This window comes from Musca autumnalis, unplaced genomic scaffold, assembly GCF_047663935.1.
Source record: "Musca autumnalis isolate F117 unplaced genomic scaffold, ASM4766393v1 scaffold_1, whole genome shotgun sequence".
NCBI lineage: Eukaryota > Metazoa > Arthropoda > Insecta > Diptera > Muscidae > Musca > Musca autumnalis.
In genome coordinates this window covers 207,365,431-207,388,843 of record NW_027411644.1, presented here as the reverse complement: position 1 = coordinate 207,388,843, position 23,413 = coordinate 207,365,431, and the positions used below count along the sequence as shown (strand labels likewise).

Below are 23,413 nucleotides of genomic sequence, written 5' to 3'. Positions count from 1 at the left end.
TTTGAACCTGATCTATGTCCGGTATATATAATAGGATGTGCAGAGTATGGATTATATCGGTCACTCCCTTCAAGAGTTATCGTACGCACAATTTTTGCGAACATTTTTGAACTTTTGTGAGGGAGGTACCTGAAGGAGTGGACCGATATGGTTTATCTTCGAACTTAAACTATAGCTCTGTTCCAGAACTAAAAAGTTTTTACAATTTTTACCACTTTTACACATTTTGCGTTCCCGTACACAAAATTTATATGAAAATCGTTTACGACTTTTACAACTTTTACGAGTTTTACCACTTTAGAAAGTACGGGAACAGGCCATATGTTTGGACAAAATATTACGAAGGCCAACTTTTGGACCGAATTGGCAGATCCATTCGAGATTTATCTTGCGCTCCAAACACTTCACACGGTGTCATAAGACAGTGAATACAATTTGTTACAACAAAAATCAAACCGATTCGAAAGCAGGTCCTAAACTGTTCCGAAATTGTGTGTGGGATGTACCTGAAGGAGTGGACCGATTGAGTCTTTATTGCAACCTCATTTAAGTCTGGTAGAAATTTCACAATGTACAAAGTATGGGCCAAATTGGTTACTCCTTTCAAGAGTTATGGTGCGCACAAATTTTCCAAACATTTTCGAACTTTTGTGGGTTCGAACTTAAACTAAGTTTGGACAAAATATTACGAAAGCCAACTTTTGGACCGAATCGGTTGATCCATTCGAGAGTTATTGTGCGCACCAGCCAGACAGACGGACGGACATGGCTAAATCAACTCCAAACTGTCTGAAACACATTTCGTCCAAACATACTTGGGGTCTAAAACCATTATTTCGATGAGGCACATTTTGCCCGTATGAAAGTGTATATACCCTCGTTAGCATAAATGCTGAGGGTATAAACATGTTCTGGGGACGTTAAACCAGGCTCGAAAGATGAAAACACAAAGAGCTTCTACCGCCTCTTGTTCTTGGGAAGCCAGCTGGGAAGTAGTTTTAAAACATTCTCGCCTACATCGAACTTGGATTTGTCAATCGCAGACTATTCTTATAGAAATCGCGAGAATATGTTTGGTTGATGTCCGGATGTGCTGCCAAACTTGCAGTCAAAAATCCCTCTCAACAATACTTCTAATAAGTCTGTACGCAGGTACAGAAGCTCTCGACCTAACATCTGCTCAAGCTGGTGAGACCCCATTTTTCTAGGCATTCGTACACTGCTAGATCTTGTTTCTCCCCTGAGCTACTCTCAGTTTCAGAACGCCCAGGAGTTGTTCTTTACCCCCATACCAGATGATACCAGAACAGCAACCCGTTCTTTCTGCTCTGTTTTGAGAATACCTGGTAATAGTTTTCCATGCAAGTGCACGCAAATAGCCTTGTTTTGGGGTATCTTAACCATTCCTTGAAGTTGTTTCGAGTATTTTTCACTGTTTATTCTCCGTCATAAACGGATAAGGCTTCTAAAGATCTTATACTTGTTGGGTTCCTCTTCGAGAGCTTCTACTGCAGTTAAAACAATTTCATGGTTAGGAGTTCTTGTTGAAGCCGCGCTTGATTATTTTCGGGACAGATGGTTCTTCAGATTCAACGAAGCGTTTAGTATCAAAACAAGACGTAGACATCATTGAAAGTCTATTGAAATACGAAAACATAGACAAACTAGTATCAGAAAAAGGAAATAACAAAATGATAAATCACCTGTGGTATCTTAGTCCTGAACTTGTTGGCTTGGCATTGTTTGATCCGACAAACTTGCAAAAGAACAACTGTCGAAATTCCTAAAAAAGGTTTACCCGGCGTAATTAAAAGTGGGACTTCTTGTTGCTCAAGAGATTAAACATTAACTCAAAATCGAGCTCACCATAGATTACAACCAATTAATTACAAAGGACTAACAACTAAAACAATGCGTTCTCCAAGTAGCCGGCTGTACCCAGATAGGCTCCATTTTCGCCCTAAGGCGTACGTAGTCACGTTTTTGGGGACACTAGCTTTCTATCTCGAATTCAGTAATACTTAAGTCTTTTGTTTTTGAACATAAAATGAACAGAATGGCCTTTAATTTAGTGCATAACTTATTCCAATTGTCCTCAATTGGCAATCTTAGTCTTAAAATCTATCTAAAATCTAATTTACAGTTTAAGCGGCACCCCCCGCCTTAAAAAATCCGACATCGATTTCTTCCCTTTGAGTTAAAACCTGCCTAATGCTACAAATTAAGACAAAGAAAATATTGAATTTACATAAAATGTTTGATATTATATAAAATTTTATATAGTTTAATAATAAAAAATGGTATTACAATGCCATATTATTATACCCTACACCACACTGTCGTAAGAGGACGCAATGACATAATAATCTGCTAAAAAATTGACGTTAAATGTCCAAAAATCTTAATTTAGGACACTTTGACGTTTTTTTGATGATTTTTTCAACTATAATTGTCAATTTTACGACTTTTATGACGTTTTTCGCCCAAGACTGTTTGCATATTTTTTGCATATTTTACATATTTTGCATATTTTTTGGCATATTTTTTGCATATTTTTGATATGACCCCAAATATCGAAAAATTTACCCTTAAAACGCCTAGATCCAAAATTTGAGTCCAATCGGATAAGAAATAAAAAAAATGCAAAAATCCGATGTCTACTCATAAGAAAAATCCCATCTAGGGCATCAAAATATAGAAAATTTTACATAATTGCTGACATTTTAAAGTCTTGGGAGTTGAACCAAGTAACATTTTTCAAAAATCTTCCAAATAAAGTTCTCAACAATTCTTAGAACATTTTGAAACTCTAAAATGCTGACTTCTTGTTTTTTCTGCGGTACACACCAACATTTTATTCTCGCATTTCGGATTTCACCACATTATTGACATATTTATTAAATCGTAGTTGAAAAATGTACTTTAAACAACGGTATAGATGCATTTTACTACAATGACAAGTTCTGAAGAATTGTGTATTACATTCCATGGAATATTTTTCCAAAAGAAAATATTCAGAAAAAATTAACTGTTTTGGAGATACGGTGCGAAATGTATAACAATTGTGGAATTTTTGCATATATTTTAAAATTTGAGGCAATAAATGTAGTTTTTTTTATTTCTCCAAATATTTTATTCTTTTCCTTATCTACAAATTTGCTTCAGAGGTCAGAAGCAGATTCGCATTGGTTTCAGAGATATAGCCCCGAATTTCTTTAAAAACTCAATATTTAACCATGTTTAGATGGGGCCATAAAATCCGAGCTGGATCTGACATAACAAAACCCAACTAGGGTTTCTTGTCGTTTAGGTCTGTACTTTCAAAAAATCCTCAGTTCGAATTGTTTGCACAAGATCACCTTAAAAATGTTGCACAGTGTAATCCTATTATGAGTTTTAAATATTGTGAATTTAAAATATTTCTGCACGTCCGGCTTATTAAAAAAAAAATTAAAAAAAAAACGACGTTCCGGCTTCAAAATGTCAGCATCAATTTTAGGTGGATGCAGTGGATATATCGAAAAATGATAAACTAGCATCATGTTGCACATGGAGTATTCTTTAAGTCTTTTTTTTGGGCATAGGCCTATAAAATGTAAGGTTAAACCAGAAGCCATTTTTACCCATTTTTCTACATTGATGCCAACACAGCTTCCGCGTAAATTAATTTTAATGGTCGACATTACTGTAAAGAATATATTAACAGTTCGCGAACTCTGAAAGGGTGAAACTCGGATTCATCGATTGTAAAACATTTTTGGTTTTCACCATATACACTCTCATACGGGCAAAATGTGCCTCACCGAAATAATGGTTTTAGACCCCAAGTATGTTTTGAAGAAATCCGTTTTAGACAATTTGGAGTTGATTTAGCCATGTCAGTTCGTCTGGCTGGAGCGCACGATAACTCTCGATCGTATCACCCTATTCTGTCCAAAATTTGGCATTCGTAATATTTGGTCCAAACTTAATTTAAGTTCGAAGATGGTTTATATCGGTCCATTCCTTCTGGTAGTTCCAGGAGAGCAGGATAGCTCTCGAACTGATCAACCGATTTGGTCCAAATTTTGACCTTCATCATATTTTGTCCAAACTTAGTTTCAGTTCGAAGATAGGCAATACCGGTCCACAACTTCCGGTACTTCCCCCGAATATTTAAAGAAATGCCACTGAAATGGTATGCGCGAACGGGATAACCAATTTGGTCCAAACTTTAGATCACCTAATATTTTGTCCAAATTTAGTTTATCTTCTATCCACAAGTTCAACATTTGTGTCTAAGTGCAGTTTAGGGTCTATTCGCAGATCCTTTGGAAATGTATACCGGTGCAGTTCGATGTGGTCCTGTTTACAGAGATATTATGTTTTCCGTGGACAAGTCCATGCTTCCTGGCACACTGGTCCAATGGTTATACGATGACCCACAGAAATGACTAATGGACGCGATATCTATCGAAAAGATATGACTCCCAAAATATGATCCACTTCCACAATGGACTATGTCGGTCCATTACTTTAAGTACCTCCTCCGCAACTCTTTTGAACTTTAATCCTAATCCACATTTTTGTCGGCAAGTTCAAATGTACAAAAAGGGCCACAAAATTCTGAAAAGATCCTAAATACATTTGATCTGAAGGTAGATGAAAGTTTCAATTCACATAGGCTGAGGGTATATCTCCGATACTTGTTTTGGTTGTTTTAATATAGTATATAGGCTTACCGTTTTCCTTCATGGTTATGTTTTCGTTAGCGTAGGATTCTTGTATTATGCCTATTTTTATATCTTCCCTGTCCAGAAAGATCCACAGGTTAGCTGAAGTGACTCTAGAGTGTTTTAGATTGATCTGCACGATATTAAGAATTATTCAGCGTGCATGGCGGGTAAGGTAACCGTAGCTTACTTAGCTGGCCCATTACAGAACATTTGTTAAATAGACCGAATTAAGAAAATACCTCCAATTCTCTTTGTTTATTGCTTCGCTTTCTGCAATACCGCGCCTTGTCATCTCTTCATCCACTTGTTTGCGCCATCTACTCTTTGGCTGCCAATTCTGCGTGCACCGCCATGCGGCCCGAATTTATATGCCTTTTTAGCGGGTTCATCATCGCTCATTCTTATAATATGGCTAATAGTCCGGTCAAAATAGACATTGAAATAGCAAAAATTCCCACACGGCTGAATTTTGGTGGAGAGCTAGGGTTTGCCGTTAGAAGCAACGTCCTAAAAGTCCCCATCGATGCCATGTGTGCAAAAAAAGTTATTCGGGGTCAAAGGTCAAATTTTAATGGTTTTTAGGCTTTCGGATTTATTTTTTGAAAACGGTTGATCTAATCAAAAAGTGACTAAAGTAAATATTGTAGACAGAAAAATTATCTACAAGTTTGACCCTTACAATTTTTTTCTTAGAAGGAACCATTCTTGACATATAGGTGTTCTAAAAAACACATGATTTTTATGCACTTATAAGGGAAATATGCACATATCCAGACGAACCGGCTAAAATAAGCGAAGTAATCGGGTCTGTCCCCCAAAAATATATATATTTTCTTGAAGAGCGAAATTATAGCTATCTTCTAAAAAAATTCCAACAAAATCGGAGTCTGTTTAACAGAGTTATTCAATGTTAGAGTCATTTTATGCAAAAATAGCCCATTTAACCCACATGTATAATCGAAAGCCCAACGGGAACGACCCCAACGAAAACTCTCCGATTTTTTTCAAGTTTTGTCCGAAGGTAGGATTTGTTGCGCTGATTACGGAAATATATAATTTTCAACGGTTGCGGATCCGGTTCGCCGGTTATTAGACCCGAAAGGCCAAATTTAAAAACCGGGTTAGACCCGGTTCTACTGAACCGATTACTGCAAAGTGGATATCGCTTGAAAGCTTACGGAAGTATCTAACACATAGTGTCGTTACTTTAACCGGTTCGCCTCATAATGTACTTACGCAGCTAATTTTTTATTTGACCTTTAGATCGAGATATCTCGAAAATGGTAAGTCTTTTTTAAGAATCATAAGGACCAATCTTGTAGACAATTATTGAATCTACAAATTTTAATTTAGCGGGCTTTTGCTAAGTATTACCGTTTTTGAGGAAAATTAAAAAAACTGAATAATGCCTCCAAAAATGACCTTTGACCCCGAATAACTTGTTTTGCACACATGGGATCGATGGGGACTTTTAGGACGTTGCTTCTAATGGCCAACCCTAGCTCTCCACCAAAATTCAGCTTTGTGGGAATTTTTGCTATTTCCCCCTTATACGCATGTCTATTTTGACCGGACTATAAGCCAACGCAATTGCTGCATCTCGATATGTTTATCTATACCACTATGCAACACTGAAAATGCAAACAACTTCTAGTATGCATTTTTTGAAATTACATATTTAGACTACAAAAACCCTAGGTTTTGTCCTGTCAGATCCAGTTCGGATTTTATGGCCTCATCTAAACCGGGCTAAATCTACACTTTTTTGCATTTATCAGGCCTTTATCTCAGAAACGAAAAGGAATTTGGCTTTGCTGTATTTAGCAATATTGTAGCCATAAACTAGTAGAACTTATCTTTTGAAAAACCCACATAAGAAAAACTCCATCTAGGCAGCAAAATCTATAAAATATAGAAAATTTTACATAATTGCTGAAATTCTGCTCAGTATCGGCTAAACTATTGGGAGTTGAACCAAGTAACCTTTTGCAAAAATCTTCCAAATAAAGTTCTCAACAATTCTTTAGAACATTCTAAAACTCTAAAATGCTGACTTCATGTTGTTTCAGCAGTATTTTGCATCATATCTTTTACAACACGTATTTCAAACACAGTTCACACCAAGAGCTTTTTCTCGCATTTCGGATTTCACTACATTATTGATATTTTTATTAAATCGTCGTTGAAAAATGTACTGAAAACAACGGTATAGAGGCATTTTACAACAATGACATGTTCAGAAGAGTTGTGTATTACATTCCAGGGAATATTTTTCCAAAAGAAAATATTCAGAAAAAACTAACTGTTTTGGAGATACGGTGCGAAATGTATAAAAATTGTGGAATTTTTGCATATATTTTAAAATTTGAGGCAATAAATTTAGTTTTTCGAGTTCATTACTTCTCCAAATATTTTATTCTTGTCCTTATCTACAAATTTGCTTCAGAGGTCAGAATTCGCATTGGTTTCAGAGATATAGCCCCGAATTTCTTTAAAAACTCAATATTTAACCACGTTTAGATGGGGCCATAAAATCAAAGCTGGATCTGACACAACAAAACCAAACTAGGGCTTTTTGTCGTTTGGGTCTGTACTATCAAAAAATCCTCAGTTCGAATTGTTTGCACAATATCACCTTAAAAATGTTGCACAGTGTACTTATGTCGTTGTATAGCTGATACAGCTCGTTGTTCATGCGACGTCGTATTCACCGTTAACGCAGATTGGTCCGTAGGTCTTTCGAAGAATTTTTCTCTCAAACACGCCAAGCACTGCCTTATCTGCTTGCGCAAGTACCCAGGCTTCTGAACTATACATCAGCACGGGTAGTATTAGTGTTTTGTAAAGCGTTATTTTCGTTCGACGAGTTGTGGCTTTGTTTCTAAAGTGCTTACATAAGCCAAAGTAGCATCTGTTGGCCAATACAATTCTTCTTTTTATTTAACAACTGATGCCGTTTGTTGTGTTTACGCCGGTGCCGAGGTATACGAAGTCTTTTACTGTCTCAAAATTATAGGAACCAACTTCAACAGTTGGTGCGAGCTCAATGGACGCATTGCGCGTGGACACCATCAACTTGGTCTTCTCGCCGTTAACCGCCAGACCCACTTTAGCAGATTCTCCTACGACCTTCATAAATGTGTCGGTTACTTCTTTTACTGATCGTCCCATGATGTCTATATCATCAGCATAAGCAATTAACATGTGGCTATTGGTGTAGATTGTGTCACTTCTTTTGACGTTTGCTCTCGTACAACCTTTTCTAGCAGGATGTTGAAGAGATCAAACGAAAGGCTGTCTCCTTGTCTGAAACCTCTTTTGGTACAAAACTCTTCGGAGAGGTTCTTTCCTATTTTAACTGAAGATCTTGTGTCAGTTAGAATCATTTTACAATGAGCATTGCGGGGATACCAAATTCAGGTATGGCCTGGAATATCTTTGAACGGAGCGGGCTGTCGAAGGCTGCTTTATAATCGACAAAAAGGTGGTAGGTGTCGATCTGCATCTTTTGGGTCTTCTCCAGGATTTGCCGCAGGGTAAATATCTGGTCGATGTTGGACTTGCAGGTCTAAAGTCACATTGGTAAGGTGCGATTATTTCGTTGACCATGGGCATTAGTCGTTCGCACAATAAGGTAACCATAGCTCCACTGTTTAAATATGTGGAAATGCACACAGTTGTTATCATTTTCGATGAAAAGAAAAAATCCATATATTTTGTTTGTCTGATCTGTTCCATGTTGAAACAAATGGAAACCCACGACCTTGTCTTATTGCCGTAAAATAATTGAATTAATTACAAACTTCTTATTTCGATTAAATTGTTGCATATTGACTTTTTTCTCATTGCATTGGAAACTTTACACTCAATTAAATTAACTATCCGATACACCCACACACATTTGATACGTAGTTTTCCATGTAGACGTCAGTCGTGCTGTCTGCCATTCACTTCATTTTCCAATGAAACTGCTTAAGCGGCTGAACATTGAATAACCTTGAAATGAAATGCATCCCTGTCATATTTTGTTCATCCTCTTAAATGATTGAAAACACTTCTATGCAGATACTTGCTGAGAATATTCACTCGGTAGTTAGTCAGTCAGTCAATAGAAAATTTTCAAAACATTTAATTTAACGTACTTTTAATGTTCAGCCGGATGTTAAGAGAATTTCCTTATATAAGAAAATGTCGATGGTGCTGCTGCTGATGACGATGCTGTTGATTATAGCGGCGGCAAAGATTGCTAGGAAATAAACGCTTTCACAGTTGCTATTGTTGTTGTGTTAGATGATTTGCTGTTTGTTATTATTGCAGTTGCAGCTCATTTACAGCTTACATTTAAGTCTGTCATAGTTTGTAGCATTAATGACGATAACAAGGATGATGATGGTGTTGATGATGATGATGGCATTGTCAATGTCGATGACACTGTTGATGGTGATTTAATTCAATTTCAAATCAATTGTTTGTGAAAAAAGAAAATGTTTGTAAAATAAAAATGTATGTATGAAGAGAAAAGCAAACAAAATCTATCGCCAATTTACAGACAAAATAGTGAAAATGTCATTCAGTTTCCTCCTAATGGCTTAGATATGCAAATAAGTGGCAGAGTTTTTTATTTGGGTCAAAAAAAATTTGTTAAAATTTTTATTCTCTGTGGGGAGGTTTAGTTGGTGGTTGAATGTGGCTTAGGAAACGGTAGAAATTCTAGTTGAAATCTATGTCAAGAGTTCTGAGTGTGTGTGGTTGGTTTTATTTTATTTAATTGAAAATTCGTGTTAATTTTCAAAAGTGTTACAATCGTTGCGGTTGAGGAGAAGTTTTTCTGTGGATCTGTGTAAATGTCTGTATGTAAAATTGAACACATTTACAGATGTATCTATAATAAAAATTGAACTAGTTTTGGTCAAGCATATATATAAACAAATATACAAACCTGTGTATTTTATCCTTTCACACAAGAACGTGTACCAATGAATTTTGCGACTCTTCACCCTTTACCTTTCCATCGTGTCCACCTCTAAAACCATAATCCTGAGTAATCCAGTTTGGTCAACAAATTAAGAAATTTTTTCTAACCCTAAATGCACCCACATGACAGCCAATCAACAACAACGATGACTAAACTATGTGTCCGGTATTTGTTTAACAGTACCAACACTATTCATCCTGGCAGAAGAATTTTTTTTAGTTTTTTTTATGTTTATTAAAGGTAATTCGCATTATTATCTATGGCTGGTCTGTGGTAAAGTTTTGAAAACTTCTGTAAATATTTCATAAGTCCATAATGATGCTATAATGCAAATGACAACTTTATTCTATTTTATGTGGCAGCCAACAAAAAAGCTGGAAACTTTGATAACAATCAGCTCACGTTGGTCAACATGATTATAAATGGCATCATGACATGCTTCCCTTCTGCCGATGTGCATTGCATGTAAATTTCTTGACAGTGAAGTGAAAATCTCTTTAATATACTTTGTTGAACTTTTAATGAATTTGTAATAGATTTCCCTCTTCTCCTGCTTATGAATTTTAAATAATATCTAATTCTTAGAAATTGTGGAAGAGTAACTAATGCGGTTATCGCACTTGCTGCGCATATTAATTGATGTAACCATTATGATAATCATTTAATTATGTGTTGATCTTCAGGTACTTTAGACCTTTACGGAAGAAGGAATTAGGACAGAGAAAAATCTCCTATGGAAAATCTTTAAAAATTCACGTCTATGGTGGTCTATGATTGCTCTTTAAGAAATCCACCCTTATGGTGGTCTTTTGTTGGCCCTTAAAATCTTTAAAAATCCAACTCTACGGTGGTCTTTGGTATCTCAAAGTCTACGGTGGCCTTTGGTTGCTCCTAAAAATCTTTAAAAAAAATCTACATTCGACCACCATGAACGCTGATTTTTGGTTGCTCCTAAAAATCCACGTATATGATGATCTCAAGATGTTCCTGAAAATCATTAAAAATACTACGTTTATGGTTGTCTTTGGTTCCTGCAAAAAATCCCTAAAAATCCACGTTCATGTTGGTCGCTGGCTGCTCCTAAAAATCCTTAAAAAATCCACGTTTATGATGGTCCTTGGTTGTTCCTAAACTTACTTAGCTGGCCCATTACAGAACGTTTGTTCCATAGACCGAACTAAGAAAAGATCTCCAATTCTCTCTGTTTTTCGCTTCGCTTTCTGGAATACCGTGCCTTGTCATCTTTTCATCCACTTGCTTGCGCCATCTATTCTTTGGCCTGCCAATTCTGCGTGCACAGACATGTATTCATACGCCTTTTTGGCGGGTTCATCATCGCTCATTCTTATGATATGGCCTAGCCAACGCAATCGTTGCATCTCGATACGTTTAACTATATTCATGTCTTTGTATAGCTGATATAGCTCGTGGTTCATTAGACGTCGATATTCACCGTCAACGCAAATCGGCCCGTAGATCTTTCGAAGAATTTTCCTCTCAAACCCACCAAGCACTGCGTTTTGTATAGTGTTATTTTTGTTTCACGAGATGTGGCTTTGTTTTTAAATTGCTTACTTAAACCATAGTAGCATCTGCTGGCCAATACAATTCTTCCTCTTATTTCACAACTAAGGTTGTTTGTTGTGTTTATGGCAGTGCCGAGGTAGACGAAGTCTTTAACTACCTCAAAATTATAGGTACCAACTTCCACAGTTGGTCCGAGCTCTAGGACGCTTTGCGCGTCGACAACATCAATTTCGTCTTTTCGCCGTTTACCGCCAGACCCACTTTCGCAGATTCTGCTTCGACCTTCCCAAAGGTATCAGTTACTTCCTTCCTTCAGCATAAGCAAATAACATATGGCTTTTGGTGTAAATTGTGCCTTTTCTTTTGACATTTGCATCTCGTATTACCTTTCCAAGCAAAATGTTGAATAGGTCACACGAAAGGCTGTCTCCTTGTCTGAAACCTCTTTTGGTACTGAACTGTTCGGAGAGGTTCTTTCCAATTTTAACTGAGGACCTAGTATCAGTTAAAGTCATCTTACAAAGACAAATGAGCTTTGCGGGAATACCAAATTCAGACATTGCATGGAATACTTTTGATCGGTGGGGACTGTCGAATGCTGCTTTATAATCGACAAAAAGGTGATATGTGTCGATCTGCATCTCTTGGGTCTTCTCCAGGATTTGCCGCAGGGTAAATATCTGGTCAATGGTGGACTTGCCAGGTCTAAAGCCACATTGGTATGGTACAATTATTTCGTTGACCATTGGCTTTAGTCGTTTGCACAATATCCCTGACACTATCTTATAGGCAATAGGGAGAAGACTTATGCCCCTATAGTTGGAGCATACAGTCTTATCTCCTTTCTTGTGGACGGGACATAGGATTCTCAGGTTCCAATCGTCGGGTAATCGTTCTTCCTGCAAGATGGTGCTAACTAGCTGATACAAACGTCTCCAGCTCGGCTGCTAAGCCATCGCCTCCTGCTGCTTTATTATTCTTCAGCCGGTTGATTGCTGTTTTTACCTCATCTTGGCCGGGCGGTATACGTTCTATACCATCTTCTGGGATTGGATCTGTGGTATCATCGTCTTCGCTACTATTGGATACCAGTAGATTAGAGAAATGTTCCTTCCATATCCTGAGCACACTATCTGTATCTGTTACCAGATTACCTTGCTGGTCTCTACAGGAAGATGTGCCTGTACCAAATCCATCTGTTTGATGATTCACTCTTTGGTAGCATTTTCGGACTTCATTCTGGCTCCTGTACATCTCGATTTTTTCACACTACCGCTTTTCCATTTTTCTCTTTTTCTTGCGGAAAAGACGTTTTTCTTCTCTGCTTTTCTCCTGAAATCTCTCTCGTGCGCTACGCGTTGCTACTGATTGTAAAGTAGATCTATATACCGCATTTTTCTCTTCGGTAGCAGCACCTCCTTTGTGGAGGTCTCTCGTATCCAAGTATGGATTTTGCGGCTGTTTGCATATAGTGGGTAATATTTTGCCATTGTCGGAACAAGGAGTGCTCTCATTAAGCAATTGGGCTAGTTGAGTGGAATATGCTGTGGCTATCTGTTGTGTTTGCAGCCTATCGATGTCCAACTTCCACGTTGTGCTTTATTTGCAACGTTTAGACGGGTACGTACTGCTGCAAAAAGGTAGTAATCCGAATCAATGTTTGCGCCTCGGAACGATCGTACATCCAACACGCTCGATGAATGTATTCCATCTATCACAACATGATCAATTTGATTACTTGTTCTTTGATCTGGAGACAGCCAGGTGCCCCTATGGATATCGAGATGATTAAATCTGGTACTGCTAACTACCATGTTTTTTGCAGCTGCAAAGTCTATCAGCCTCATACCATTGTCAGATGTTTCACTGTGGAGACTGAAATTTCCGATTGTTGGGACAAAGATATTCTCCTTTCCAATTTTGCCATTAAAATCGCCTAGAATAATTTTAATGTCATGGGCAGTGCAACGGTCATATGTTTCTTCTAGCGCTCGTAAAATATATCTTTGGTCTGTTCGTCCTTTTCTTCAGTGGGAGCATGAGCGCAAATAAAACTGTTGTTGAAGAATTTAGCTTTTATTCGAATTGCATTCACTGGGGTGAAGCTGGATACAAGATGTTTTAGTCTCCGACTAACTACAAATCCGCAACCAAACTCATGCTTTACGTCATGGCAGCTATAATACAGTGCGCCACCTTTAGGTGTTGTTGTGACGCCTTTCCCGTTCCATCGTATTTCCTGTATGGCAGTAATGTGGGCCTTGTACTTTTCAAGTACATCTGCCAATGCGTAAACTGCACCTTCCCTATAAAGAGTGCGAACATTCCAAGTGCAGATTCGCAGATCATGGTCCTTAAAACGTTTGCGGGGTTCGTCAACTTTAGAGGCACATGAACGCGCGGCACATTTTAGCTCACTACCTTTAACGGGTGTTAAAGGCAGTTCCCCAGGTGACACCACGGGGAGGTCAGTGTCCACTTGAGAAGAAAGAGGGACCAAGATAAATCCTGGGCTTTGCCACGTTAAAACCGGTCAGGACCGTTCCTTGGTGTCTTCCATCCCCTACGTTGTTCCTAAAATTCTTTATAAAATCCACGTATATGTTGGTCTTTGGTTGCTCCTAAAAACCTTTAGAAAATCCAAGTTGTTGTTTGTCTTTGGTTGCTCCTAAAAATCTTTAAAAAATCCACCTTTCTTTTGGTCTTTGGACAAAGATCTTTGAACAATTCACGTCTATGGTGGTATTTGATTGCCTTTAAAACGCTTAGAAAAACACGCATATCGTGGTCATTGGTTGTTCCTTCAACTCTTAAAAAATCCTCGTCCAAAATGCTTTTGGTTTTTAAATCATTAAAAATTCCACGTTTCCCCCTCTTCCAACATCTAGAATCCGTTTCGTTCCTCGTTTTCATTTCATAAAAAGAAATACAAATTTACAATAACATTTTATTGCCATTCAATAAACATAAAATGACTTCAAAACGCTTTTTCCACAATAAAAGAAGATGTGACCATGACTTTGGTGCTAATGGGAATGGCCGTAGTAGCTTTCGCATAGTCATCATGGATTGAATCATTGATGAATACTCCATCTATTATTCTGCGTGGTCAAAGTAATTTCAAAATGTATCTAGAGGCCTTATTTTAACATTTGCGGAATAAATTCTGGTCCCCCACCTCATCTTTGCTTCGGTTACAGTTTGTGTAAGCGTTAATGTTACCTTTGGGTATCATTAGGATTGGATCTTAAAACTTGGTGAATGTACATTGAATGGTGTTGATGATAGTATAAATCTTCAAAAGCATTTGGTCCATGACCATGACATAATGTGCGTTATTTAAACTGTTCATTGGGCTTTATTTGAGAAATTTGTTTAAAGTTTCGTTTTTGTTGAAGTTCGGAAAGAATTAAATCAACATTTTTGTAATGTTAAAAACTCAATGTATAGAGGAAGAGGATTCAATCAGACTGATATCCAAAATTTTGTTTTAATTGAAAAACATTATTGGGTTCAGTATTTTAACCAAAAATTCTCTAAAGATTCTACTTAAATCCTCCCAAATAATGCAATATATTAAAGTCCAACAAAAAATGTTTCCATTTAATTAAACTTTGGTAATGGACCAATTACTTGTTCACGCACATAGCCACAGGTCACACACACACACACTCATAATTATTATAATTAATATGCAATAACCATTCATTATCATTACATCTCATCTCATTACAATCGCTCATCATCCATATGCCACCACAAACAATATTGAAATATCCATCTATTCGTAATTAAATACATTTTCAAATAAACCATTTTTTTCCATTACAGACTACTATGGTCGAGACCCATACCATTGGCTTGGTACTTTGGACCACAATGGGAACGTAAATATGGTTATAAGTGGCCTCGAGCTTTATGCGATAATTGGATACGTAACGATAGGTTTTTGAGGTAAGTGAAAAAACTAGGTTCTAGTGTATTATTTTGTATGTTTTGTTGTTGTTGGAGTTTTAGATTGTTACCGTTTTACTCTGTATGTGTAACTGGTGACCTAAAAAAGAGTTAAAACAATATTACAAAACAGAAAATATCAGAAGAAGAAAGACAAGACAGTGAAAGAAATTTTGGGGGAAATCTCCAAATATAGCACCTGAAGCAAATGAATAAATTTTAAATCTCTTAAAGGGTCATTTAAGAAATCAATTTGATAAAAACTGGATTTTAAAAAATCAAATAACCGCAAAATCTTCTGCAATGCCACAGGAACTGTTAAAGAGGATCAAATTTAAGAGGAAAAAATAGCCCTGTTGGAAATTATTCATTGATTTCTTACTTACCAGGCGTTAACTGGATCACATTAGAAAATTACCAATACCATCGGAACCATACCGTACACGGTGCGCCTGAACTAACTTTAAATGAAGGTTGCTTACTTACTTAGTTGGCCCATTACAGAACATTTGTTCCATAGACCGAACTAAGAAAAGATCTCCATTCCTCTCTGTTTTTCGCTTGACTTTTTGGAATACCGCGCCTTTCCATTTCTTCATCCACTTGTGTGCTCCATCGAAGCTTAGGCCTGCCGATTCTACGTGCACCGCCATGTGGCATGTATTCATACGCCTTTTTAGCGGGTTCATCATCGCTCATTCTCATGATATGGCCTAGCCAACGCAATCGTTGCATCTCGATACGTTTAACTATATGCATGTCTTTGTATAGCTTATATAGCTCGTGGTTCATACGACGTCGATATTCACCGTCAACGCAAATCGGCCCGTAGATCTTTCGAAGAATTTTCCTCTCAAACACACCAAGCACTGCCTTATCTGCTTGCGCAAGTACCCATGCTTCGGAGCCATACATTAGCACGGGTAGTATCAGCGTTTTGTATAGTGTTATTTTTGTTTGACGAGATGTGGCTTTGTTTTTAAATTGCTTACTTAATCCATAGTAGCATCTGTTGGCCAATACAATTCTTCTTCTTATTTCACAACTGATGTTGTTTGTTGTGTTTATGGCAGTGCCGAGGTAGACGAAGTCTTTAACTACCTTAAAATTATAGGTACCAACTTCCACAGTTGGTCCGAGCTCTATGGACGCTTTGCGCGTCGACACCATCAATTTGGTTTTTTCGCCGTTTACCGCCAGACCCACTTTTGCAGATTCTGCTTCTACCTTCCTAAAGATATCAGTTGCTTCCTTTACTGATAGTCCCATGATGTCTATGTCATCACCATAAGCAAGTAACATGTGGCTATTGGTGTAAATTGTGCCAATTATTTTGACATTTGCATCTCGTTTTACCTTTTCCAGCAGAATGTTGAATAAGTCACACGAAAAGCTGTCTCCTTGTCTGAAACCTCTTTTGGTACTGAACTGTTCGGAGAGGTTCTTTCCAATTTTAACTGAGGACCTAGTATCAGTTAAAGTCATCTTACAAAGCCGGATGAGCTTTGCGGGGATACCAAATTCAGACATTGCATGGAATACCTTTGATCGGAGAGGACTGTCGAAGGCTGCTTTATAATCGACAAAAAGGTGGTAAGTGTCGATCTGCATCTCTTGGGTCTTCTCCAGGATTTGCCGCAGGGTAAATATTTGGTCAATGGTGGACTTGCCAGGTCTAAAGCCGCATTTGTATGGTCCAATTATCTCGTTGACCATAGGCTTTAGTCGTTCGCACAATATCCCTGACACGATCTTGTAGGCAATAGGGAGCAGACTTATCCCTCTATAGTTAGAGTGTTCAGTCTTATCTCCCTTCTTGTGGACGGGGCACAGGATGCTCAGGTTCAAATCGTCGGGTACGCGTTTTTCCTGCCAGATGGTGCTTACTAGCTGATGCATACACCTTATCACAGCGTCGCCTCCGGTTTTAAACAGCTCGGCTGGTAAGCCATCGGCTCCTGCTGCTTTATTATTCTTCAGCCGGTTGATTGCTGTTTTTTTCTCATCTTGGCCGGGCGGTATACATTCTATACCATCTTCTGGGATTGGATCTGTGGTATCATCGTATTCGCCACTATTGGATACCAGCGGATTGGAGAAATGTTCCTTCCATATCCTGAGCACGCTATCTGTGTATATTACCAGATTACCTTGCTGGTCTCTACAGGAGGATGTGCCTGTATCAAAGCCATCTGTTTGATGTTTCACGCTTTGGTAGAATTTTCGGGCTTCATTCTGGTTCCTGTACATTTCGATTTTTTACACTCCCGTTTTTCAATTTCTCTCTTTTTCTTGCGGAAAAGACGTTTCTCTACTCTCCTTTCCTCCCGATATCTCTCTCGTGCGCTACGCATTGCTACTGATTGTAAAGTAGCTCTATATGCCGCATTTTTCTCTTCGGTAGCAGCACGACGCTGCTGGTCATACCATGAATTCTTTGTGGAGGTCTCTGGTATCCAAGTATGGATTTTGCGGCTGTTTGCATGGAGTGGGCAATATTTTGCCATTGTGTTGTTATGTTATCGGGACAAGAAGTGCTCTCATTAAGCAATTGGGCTAGTTGAGTGGAATATGCCCCGTATGTTTGGATGAAATCCGTTTCAGACAATTTGGAGTCGATTTAGCAATGTCCGTCTCTATGTTTGGCTGGAGCGCACCATAACTCTCGAACGGATGAATCGATATTAATCGATAATATTTTGTCCAAACTTAGTTTAAGTTCGAAGATGAGCCATTTCGTTCCGCCAGTTCAGGTACCTCCTTCACAAAATTTCGAACATGTTCGGAAAAATTGTGCGCACGATTACTCTTGAAGGGAGTAACCGATTTGGTCCATACTTCGCACATCGTGAAATTTCTACCAGACATAGATAAGGTTCCAATACGTACTCTATCGGTCCACTCCATCGGGTACCTCCTTCACAAAATTTCGGAAAAGTTAAGTTTAGGGCCTGCTCTCGAATCGCTTTGATTTTTGATTAAGCAACTTGTATTCGCTGTCCCCATTACGACGGTGCAATTTTAATCAAGGGCAAGTCTATACTTCCTAAAAAAATAACCCGAAAAGTGTATTAAACCCCTGCGACCCCTATGTGTAGAGGTTGGAACGCACGATAACTCTCGAACGGGTCAGTTAATTCGGACCACAATTTGGTCATCGTAATATTGCAAATTTAGTTTAAATTCGAAGAAAAGCCATATCGGTCCACTCCTTCGGGTACCTCTACCACGAAAGTTAAAAATGTTCGGAAAAATTTTGCGCATGATAACTCTGGAAGTTGACGACCGATTTGGTCTATACTTTATACATCCTAATATATATCTGTCAGATATAGATCAAGTTCGAATATGGACTATATTTGTCCACTCCTTCAGGTAGCTCCCACACAAAATTTCGGATAAGTTCACTTTAAGACCTGCTCTTGAATAACTTTGGTTATTGTTGAGGCAACGTGCATTTGCTGCGACGGTAAACGTGTTTTAAGGTGCAAGTCCATACTTCTTGAGAAAATAGCGCGAAAGGTGTAAAAAACCCCTATGGCACCATATGTAGGGCCTGGAGAGCTCGATAACTATCGAACTGATCAACCAATTTGGTTCAAAATTTGGCCCTCGTCATATTTTGTTAAAACTTAGTTTCAGTTCGATGAAATATATTTAAAACATTTTCACTAAAAAAATGTTCACTCTTGAACGGGGATCTTTGGATCTCCAAATATTTTGTCCAAATGTAGTTTAACTTTTAAATGGTCCATTTCTGTCCTCTCCTTCGGGTACCTCCCCCACAAAATTCCAAAAATGTTCGGTCAAATTGTGCGCAAGATAACTCTTGAAGTTGGTGACCGATTTCGTCGATACTTTACACATCCTAATATATCTACCAGATATAGATCAAGTTCGAATATGGACTATACTTGTCCACTCCTTCGGGTAGCTCCCACACCAAATTTCGGATAAGTTCACTTCAAGACGTGTTCTCGAATCACTTTGATTTTTGTTGAGACAACTTGCATTCGTTGCCTCCATTACGACGGTAAAAGTTTTTACAGATGCAAGACCATACTTCATAAAAAAACAGTCCGAAAGGTGTAAAAATACCCCTATGGTACCATATGTAGGGTCTGGAGAGCTCGATAACTCTCGAACTGATCAACAGATTTGGTCCAAAATTTGACTTTCGTCATATTTTGTCCAAACATAGTTTCAGTTCGACGATGGGCAATACCGTTCCACAACTCCCGGTACTTCCCCTCAATATTTAAAAAAATAATCACTATAATGGTATGAACGATATCTCTTAAAGGGTCAACCAATTTGGTCCAAACTTTGGATCTCCTAATATTTTGTCCATATTTAGTTTAACTTCCAAAATGGGTCCTCTCCTTAGGGTACCTCCTATACAAAAGTTCAACATTTGTATCTAAGCGCAGTGTAGGGTCTGTTCAAGAATCGTTTGGAAATGTATACCGATACTGTTCGTTGTGGTCCTGGTTACAACCATATATTGTTTTCCGTGGACAAGTCCATGCACAGTGGTCCCACTTGTATGGGAAGGTGCGACAAAAATATTTATAATAATCTATGCTAAAAATAAGTAACAAATAGTTTAGCCAAAAAATCATCAATATGGTTCCAGCTTTTTCTATAGCCCCCATTTAGCGGTACCCCCTGATTTCAGGTATTTTGAATCTTTTATCTACATTTTCGGCCCTAATTGGCTGTACTTTGGTATTTGGGGTTTCTAATGATCAAAACCCTTCTGCGCCAAAAGTTGTGGTCTTAGGTCCAGGTTTCGGTATTAGCCCTCATATTACGGTACCTCCCGATTTCAATTATTTTGAAGATTGTATCAATATTTTCGGCCCGAATTGGTTGTAATTTGCCATTTGGGATTCTTAGTGGTCAAAAAACGTCTCCGATTGGTATGGTTGACAGGAAAGGAAACAAATTATTCCATTTGAGGTCAGAATATTTTATTGTAGGGGATATAATAAAGTTCGGTGTGACCGAACTTTACTTTTTTATTTGTTGTAGCATCATACATATATCAAAAATATACAAATATATAAAAAAATACTCTCAGAAGTAGATCCCAAAACAAAGAGATCTGCTTAAATGTCAAATTCTTCTGTTTTGTTTTTTTTAAATACCGTTATAAATTACAAAAACAGTGCTGTAATATTAAAATATGATAAGTTTAGAGACAATTTGTTGAATTGTCGCAGAGATTTGCTGATATCGATTTTTGTCGCAGGTTGGGACCTGTGTGCCATGCTTCCTGGCATAGTGGTTAAAAAGTTATACGATGACCCACTGAAATGGCCAGTGGGCGCAATATCTATCGAAAAGATATGACTCTCAAAATAGGATCCACTTCCATAATCGACTATGTTATTCCATCCTTTAAGTACCTCCTCTGCAACAAAATTCTGAAAATACCATTAATACATTCGATCTGTCCGTAGATAAAAATTTCAATTCACATAGGCTAAGGGTATATCTCTGTCGGCAAAGCCGATTGACACTTTCTTACGTGCTTTTGTTAGGTTTTCACGATTTTGCTTGAAAACTGAATCTTTTTTTATTTTCTCATCTATGAGCATTGTAGTTTCAGAACCCGCAAAAACTTCCCAGGTGTAAGCTCCTTTCATTTAAAGTTGGTTCAGGCGCACTGTGAGTAGCATAAGTTATATCACAGTCATGCAGAGTGTACTTGATTAATATTTCTATTTCCAACACTATATTTTGTTCAGTGCATTACAAATTGACCAGTCAGTTGTGCGGTAGTTGGTTTGTTGGCTTAATTAAAAAGTGTTTGAAGTTTGGTTTTTTCTATTTCCATTAGGAGATGATATAAAACTCCAACTCTGGCAAAAGCAACATAATGCTCATATACATACATATGTAGGTATGTGTGGACTGTACATCTGAAGCATTGGTATTGTAATTATTGCAGTTTTAGCATCTTCTGTTTGGCAAAGTTATTGTTAACGTTGCAATTTTACATAGCTATGGTTGCAGCAGTTAATTATGTTGTGGCAGAGGAAAATGTGCGGTTGGTTGAACAAACAAAAAAATAACAACAATAATAAATGATTGTGAACAGTTACTACGAAGAAGAAGAGAATGATTCTTTACAATAAAAAAATATGTTCAATTGTTTGAACAACATTTTGCATTTTTTCACTTTTTGCAACAAATTACCATGATTTGCATGCCATTGACTTGTTGTCAAGAGTTTGTATTTAATGTCTTAATCTTGTTTGTTATTGTCGCATTTCTTTGTTTACTTTCCCCTTTCTTTTCTTTATATTTTTAGAAACTTTGCTTCTGATTTACCCTTGTGTCCTTGCACTTTGGAACAGGCCATCTACGATAAGGGTCGTTACAGGCCAGATCGTGACTGTGACAAGGATTCAAATCCAACATGTTTACGTCACAAGAATGCCATTCATTGTGTGGTCAGTGGAACACCAACGTAAGTAGAATTTGAAATATATAATTGTGAATGGTTGTTAGGATAACAAAATTATACGATAACAACTTTTCATGGAATGGATAAAGTGGAAGTTTGGAAGAAGTATGTATGTCGTTTGAATAACGTGGAGAACTGGAAATATAAATATTCACGTTATTTGCATAACGTAGATAATTTAGTCAGTTATTTTGATAAGGCGGGTAACATACTCGGGTTATTTGTATAACGTCGATAACATATTTACTTTATTTAAATAACGCGGATAACATATTCACGTTATTTGGATAACGTGGATAATTTATTCATTTCATTTGGATAACTTGGATAATATATTCACTATTTACGTTATTTGAATAAAGAGGATAATTTATTCATTTTATTAGGATAACGTGGATAATATATTCACGTTATTTGAATAACGTGGATAACATATTCAAGATATTTGGATAACGTCGATAATATATTTATTTGGATAACGTGGATAACATATTCAAGTTATTTATATAACGTGGATAACATATTCAAGCTATTTGGATAACGTGGATTAGATATTCAAGTTATTTGGATAACGTGGATAACATATTTAAGTTATTTGGATAACGTGGATAACATATTCAAGTTATTTTGATAACATGGATAACATATACAAGTTATTTGAATAACGTGGATAACATATACGTTATTTCGATAACGTGGATAACATATTCAAGTCATTTGGATAACGTGGATAACATATACGTTATTTCGATAACGTGGATAACACATTCAAGTTATTTGGATAACGTGAATAACATATTCAAGTTACTTGGATAACGTGGATAACATATTCAAGTTATTTGGATAAAGTGGATAACATATTCAAGTTATTTGGATAACGTGGATAACATTTTCAAGTTATTTGGATAACGTGGATAACATATTCAAGTTATTTGGATAACGTGGATTACATATTCAAGTTATTTGGATAACGTGGAAAAATATATTCAAGTTATTTGGATAACGTGGATAACATATATAAGTTATTTGGATAACGAGGATAACATATTCATGTTATTTGGATAACGTGGATAACATATTCAAGTTATTTGGACGTGGATAACATATTCAAGTTATTTGGATAACGTGGATAACATATTCAAGTTATTTGGATAACGTGGATAACATATTCAAGCTATTTGGATAACGTGGATAACATATTCAAGCTATTTGGATAACGTGGATAACATATTCAAGTTATTTGGATAACGTGGATAAAATATTCACGTTATTTGGATAATATGGATAACATATTCAAGGTATTTGAATAACGTGGATAACACATTGAAGTTATTTGGATAATGTGGATAACATATTCAAGTCATATGAATAATGTGGATAACATATGCAAGTTATTTGAATAACTTGGATAACATATTCAACTTATTTGGATAAGGTGGATAACATATTCGACTTATTTGGATAACGTGGATAACATATTCAACTTATTTGGATAACGTGGATAACATATTCAACTTATTTGGATAACGTGGATAACATATTCAACTTATTTGGATAACGTGGATAACATATTCAACTTATTTGGATAACGTGGATAACATATTCAACTTATTTGGATAACGTGGATATCATATTCAACTTATTTGGATAACATATTCAAGTTATTTGGATAACGTGAATAACACATTCAAGTTATTCGACTAACGTGGATAACATATTCAAGTTATTTGGATAACGTGGATAACATATTCTTGTTATTTGGATAAC

General features: G+C 37.1%; 1 protein-coding gene across 8 annotated transcripts in view; it reads left to right on the top strand.

Annotated features, from left to right (window-relative positions):
- mesh (sushi domain containing 2 mesh) overlaps window positions 1-23,413 on the top strand; it is a 172,264-nt gene that overhangs the window by 136,389 nt on the left and 12,462 nt on the right. For all 8 annotated transcript variants that reach the window (XM_073959977.1, XM_073959976.1, XM_073959974.1 and 5 more), the window contains 2 exons: window positions 15,049-15,171; window positions 21,491-21,649. In XM_073959977.1, the coding sequence (XP_073816078.1) occupies window positions 15,049-15,171; window positions 21,491-21,649 (282 nt within the window). The remainder of the gene's footprint in view (window positions 1-15,048; window positions 15,172-21,490; window positions 21,650-23,413) is intronic.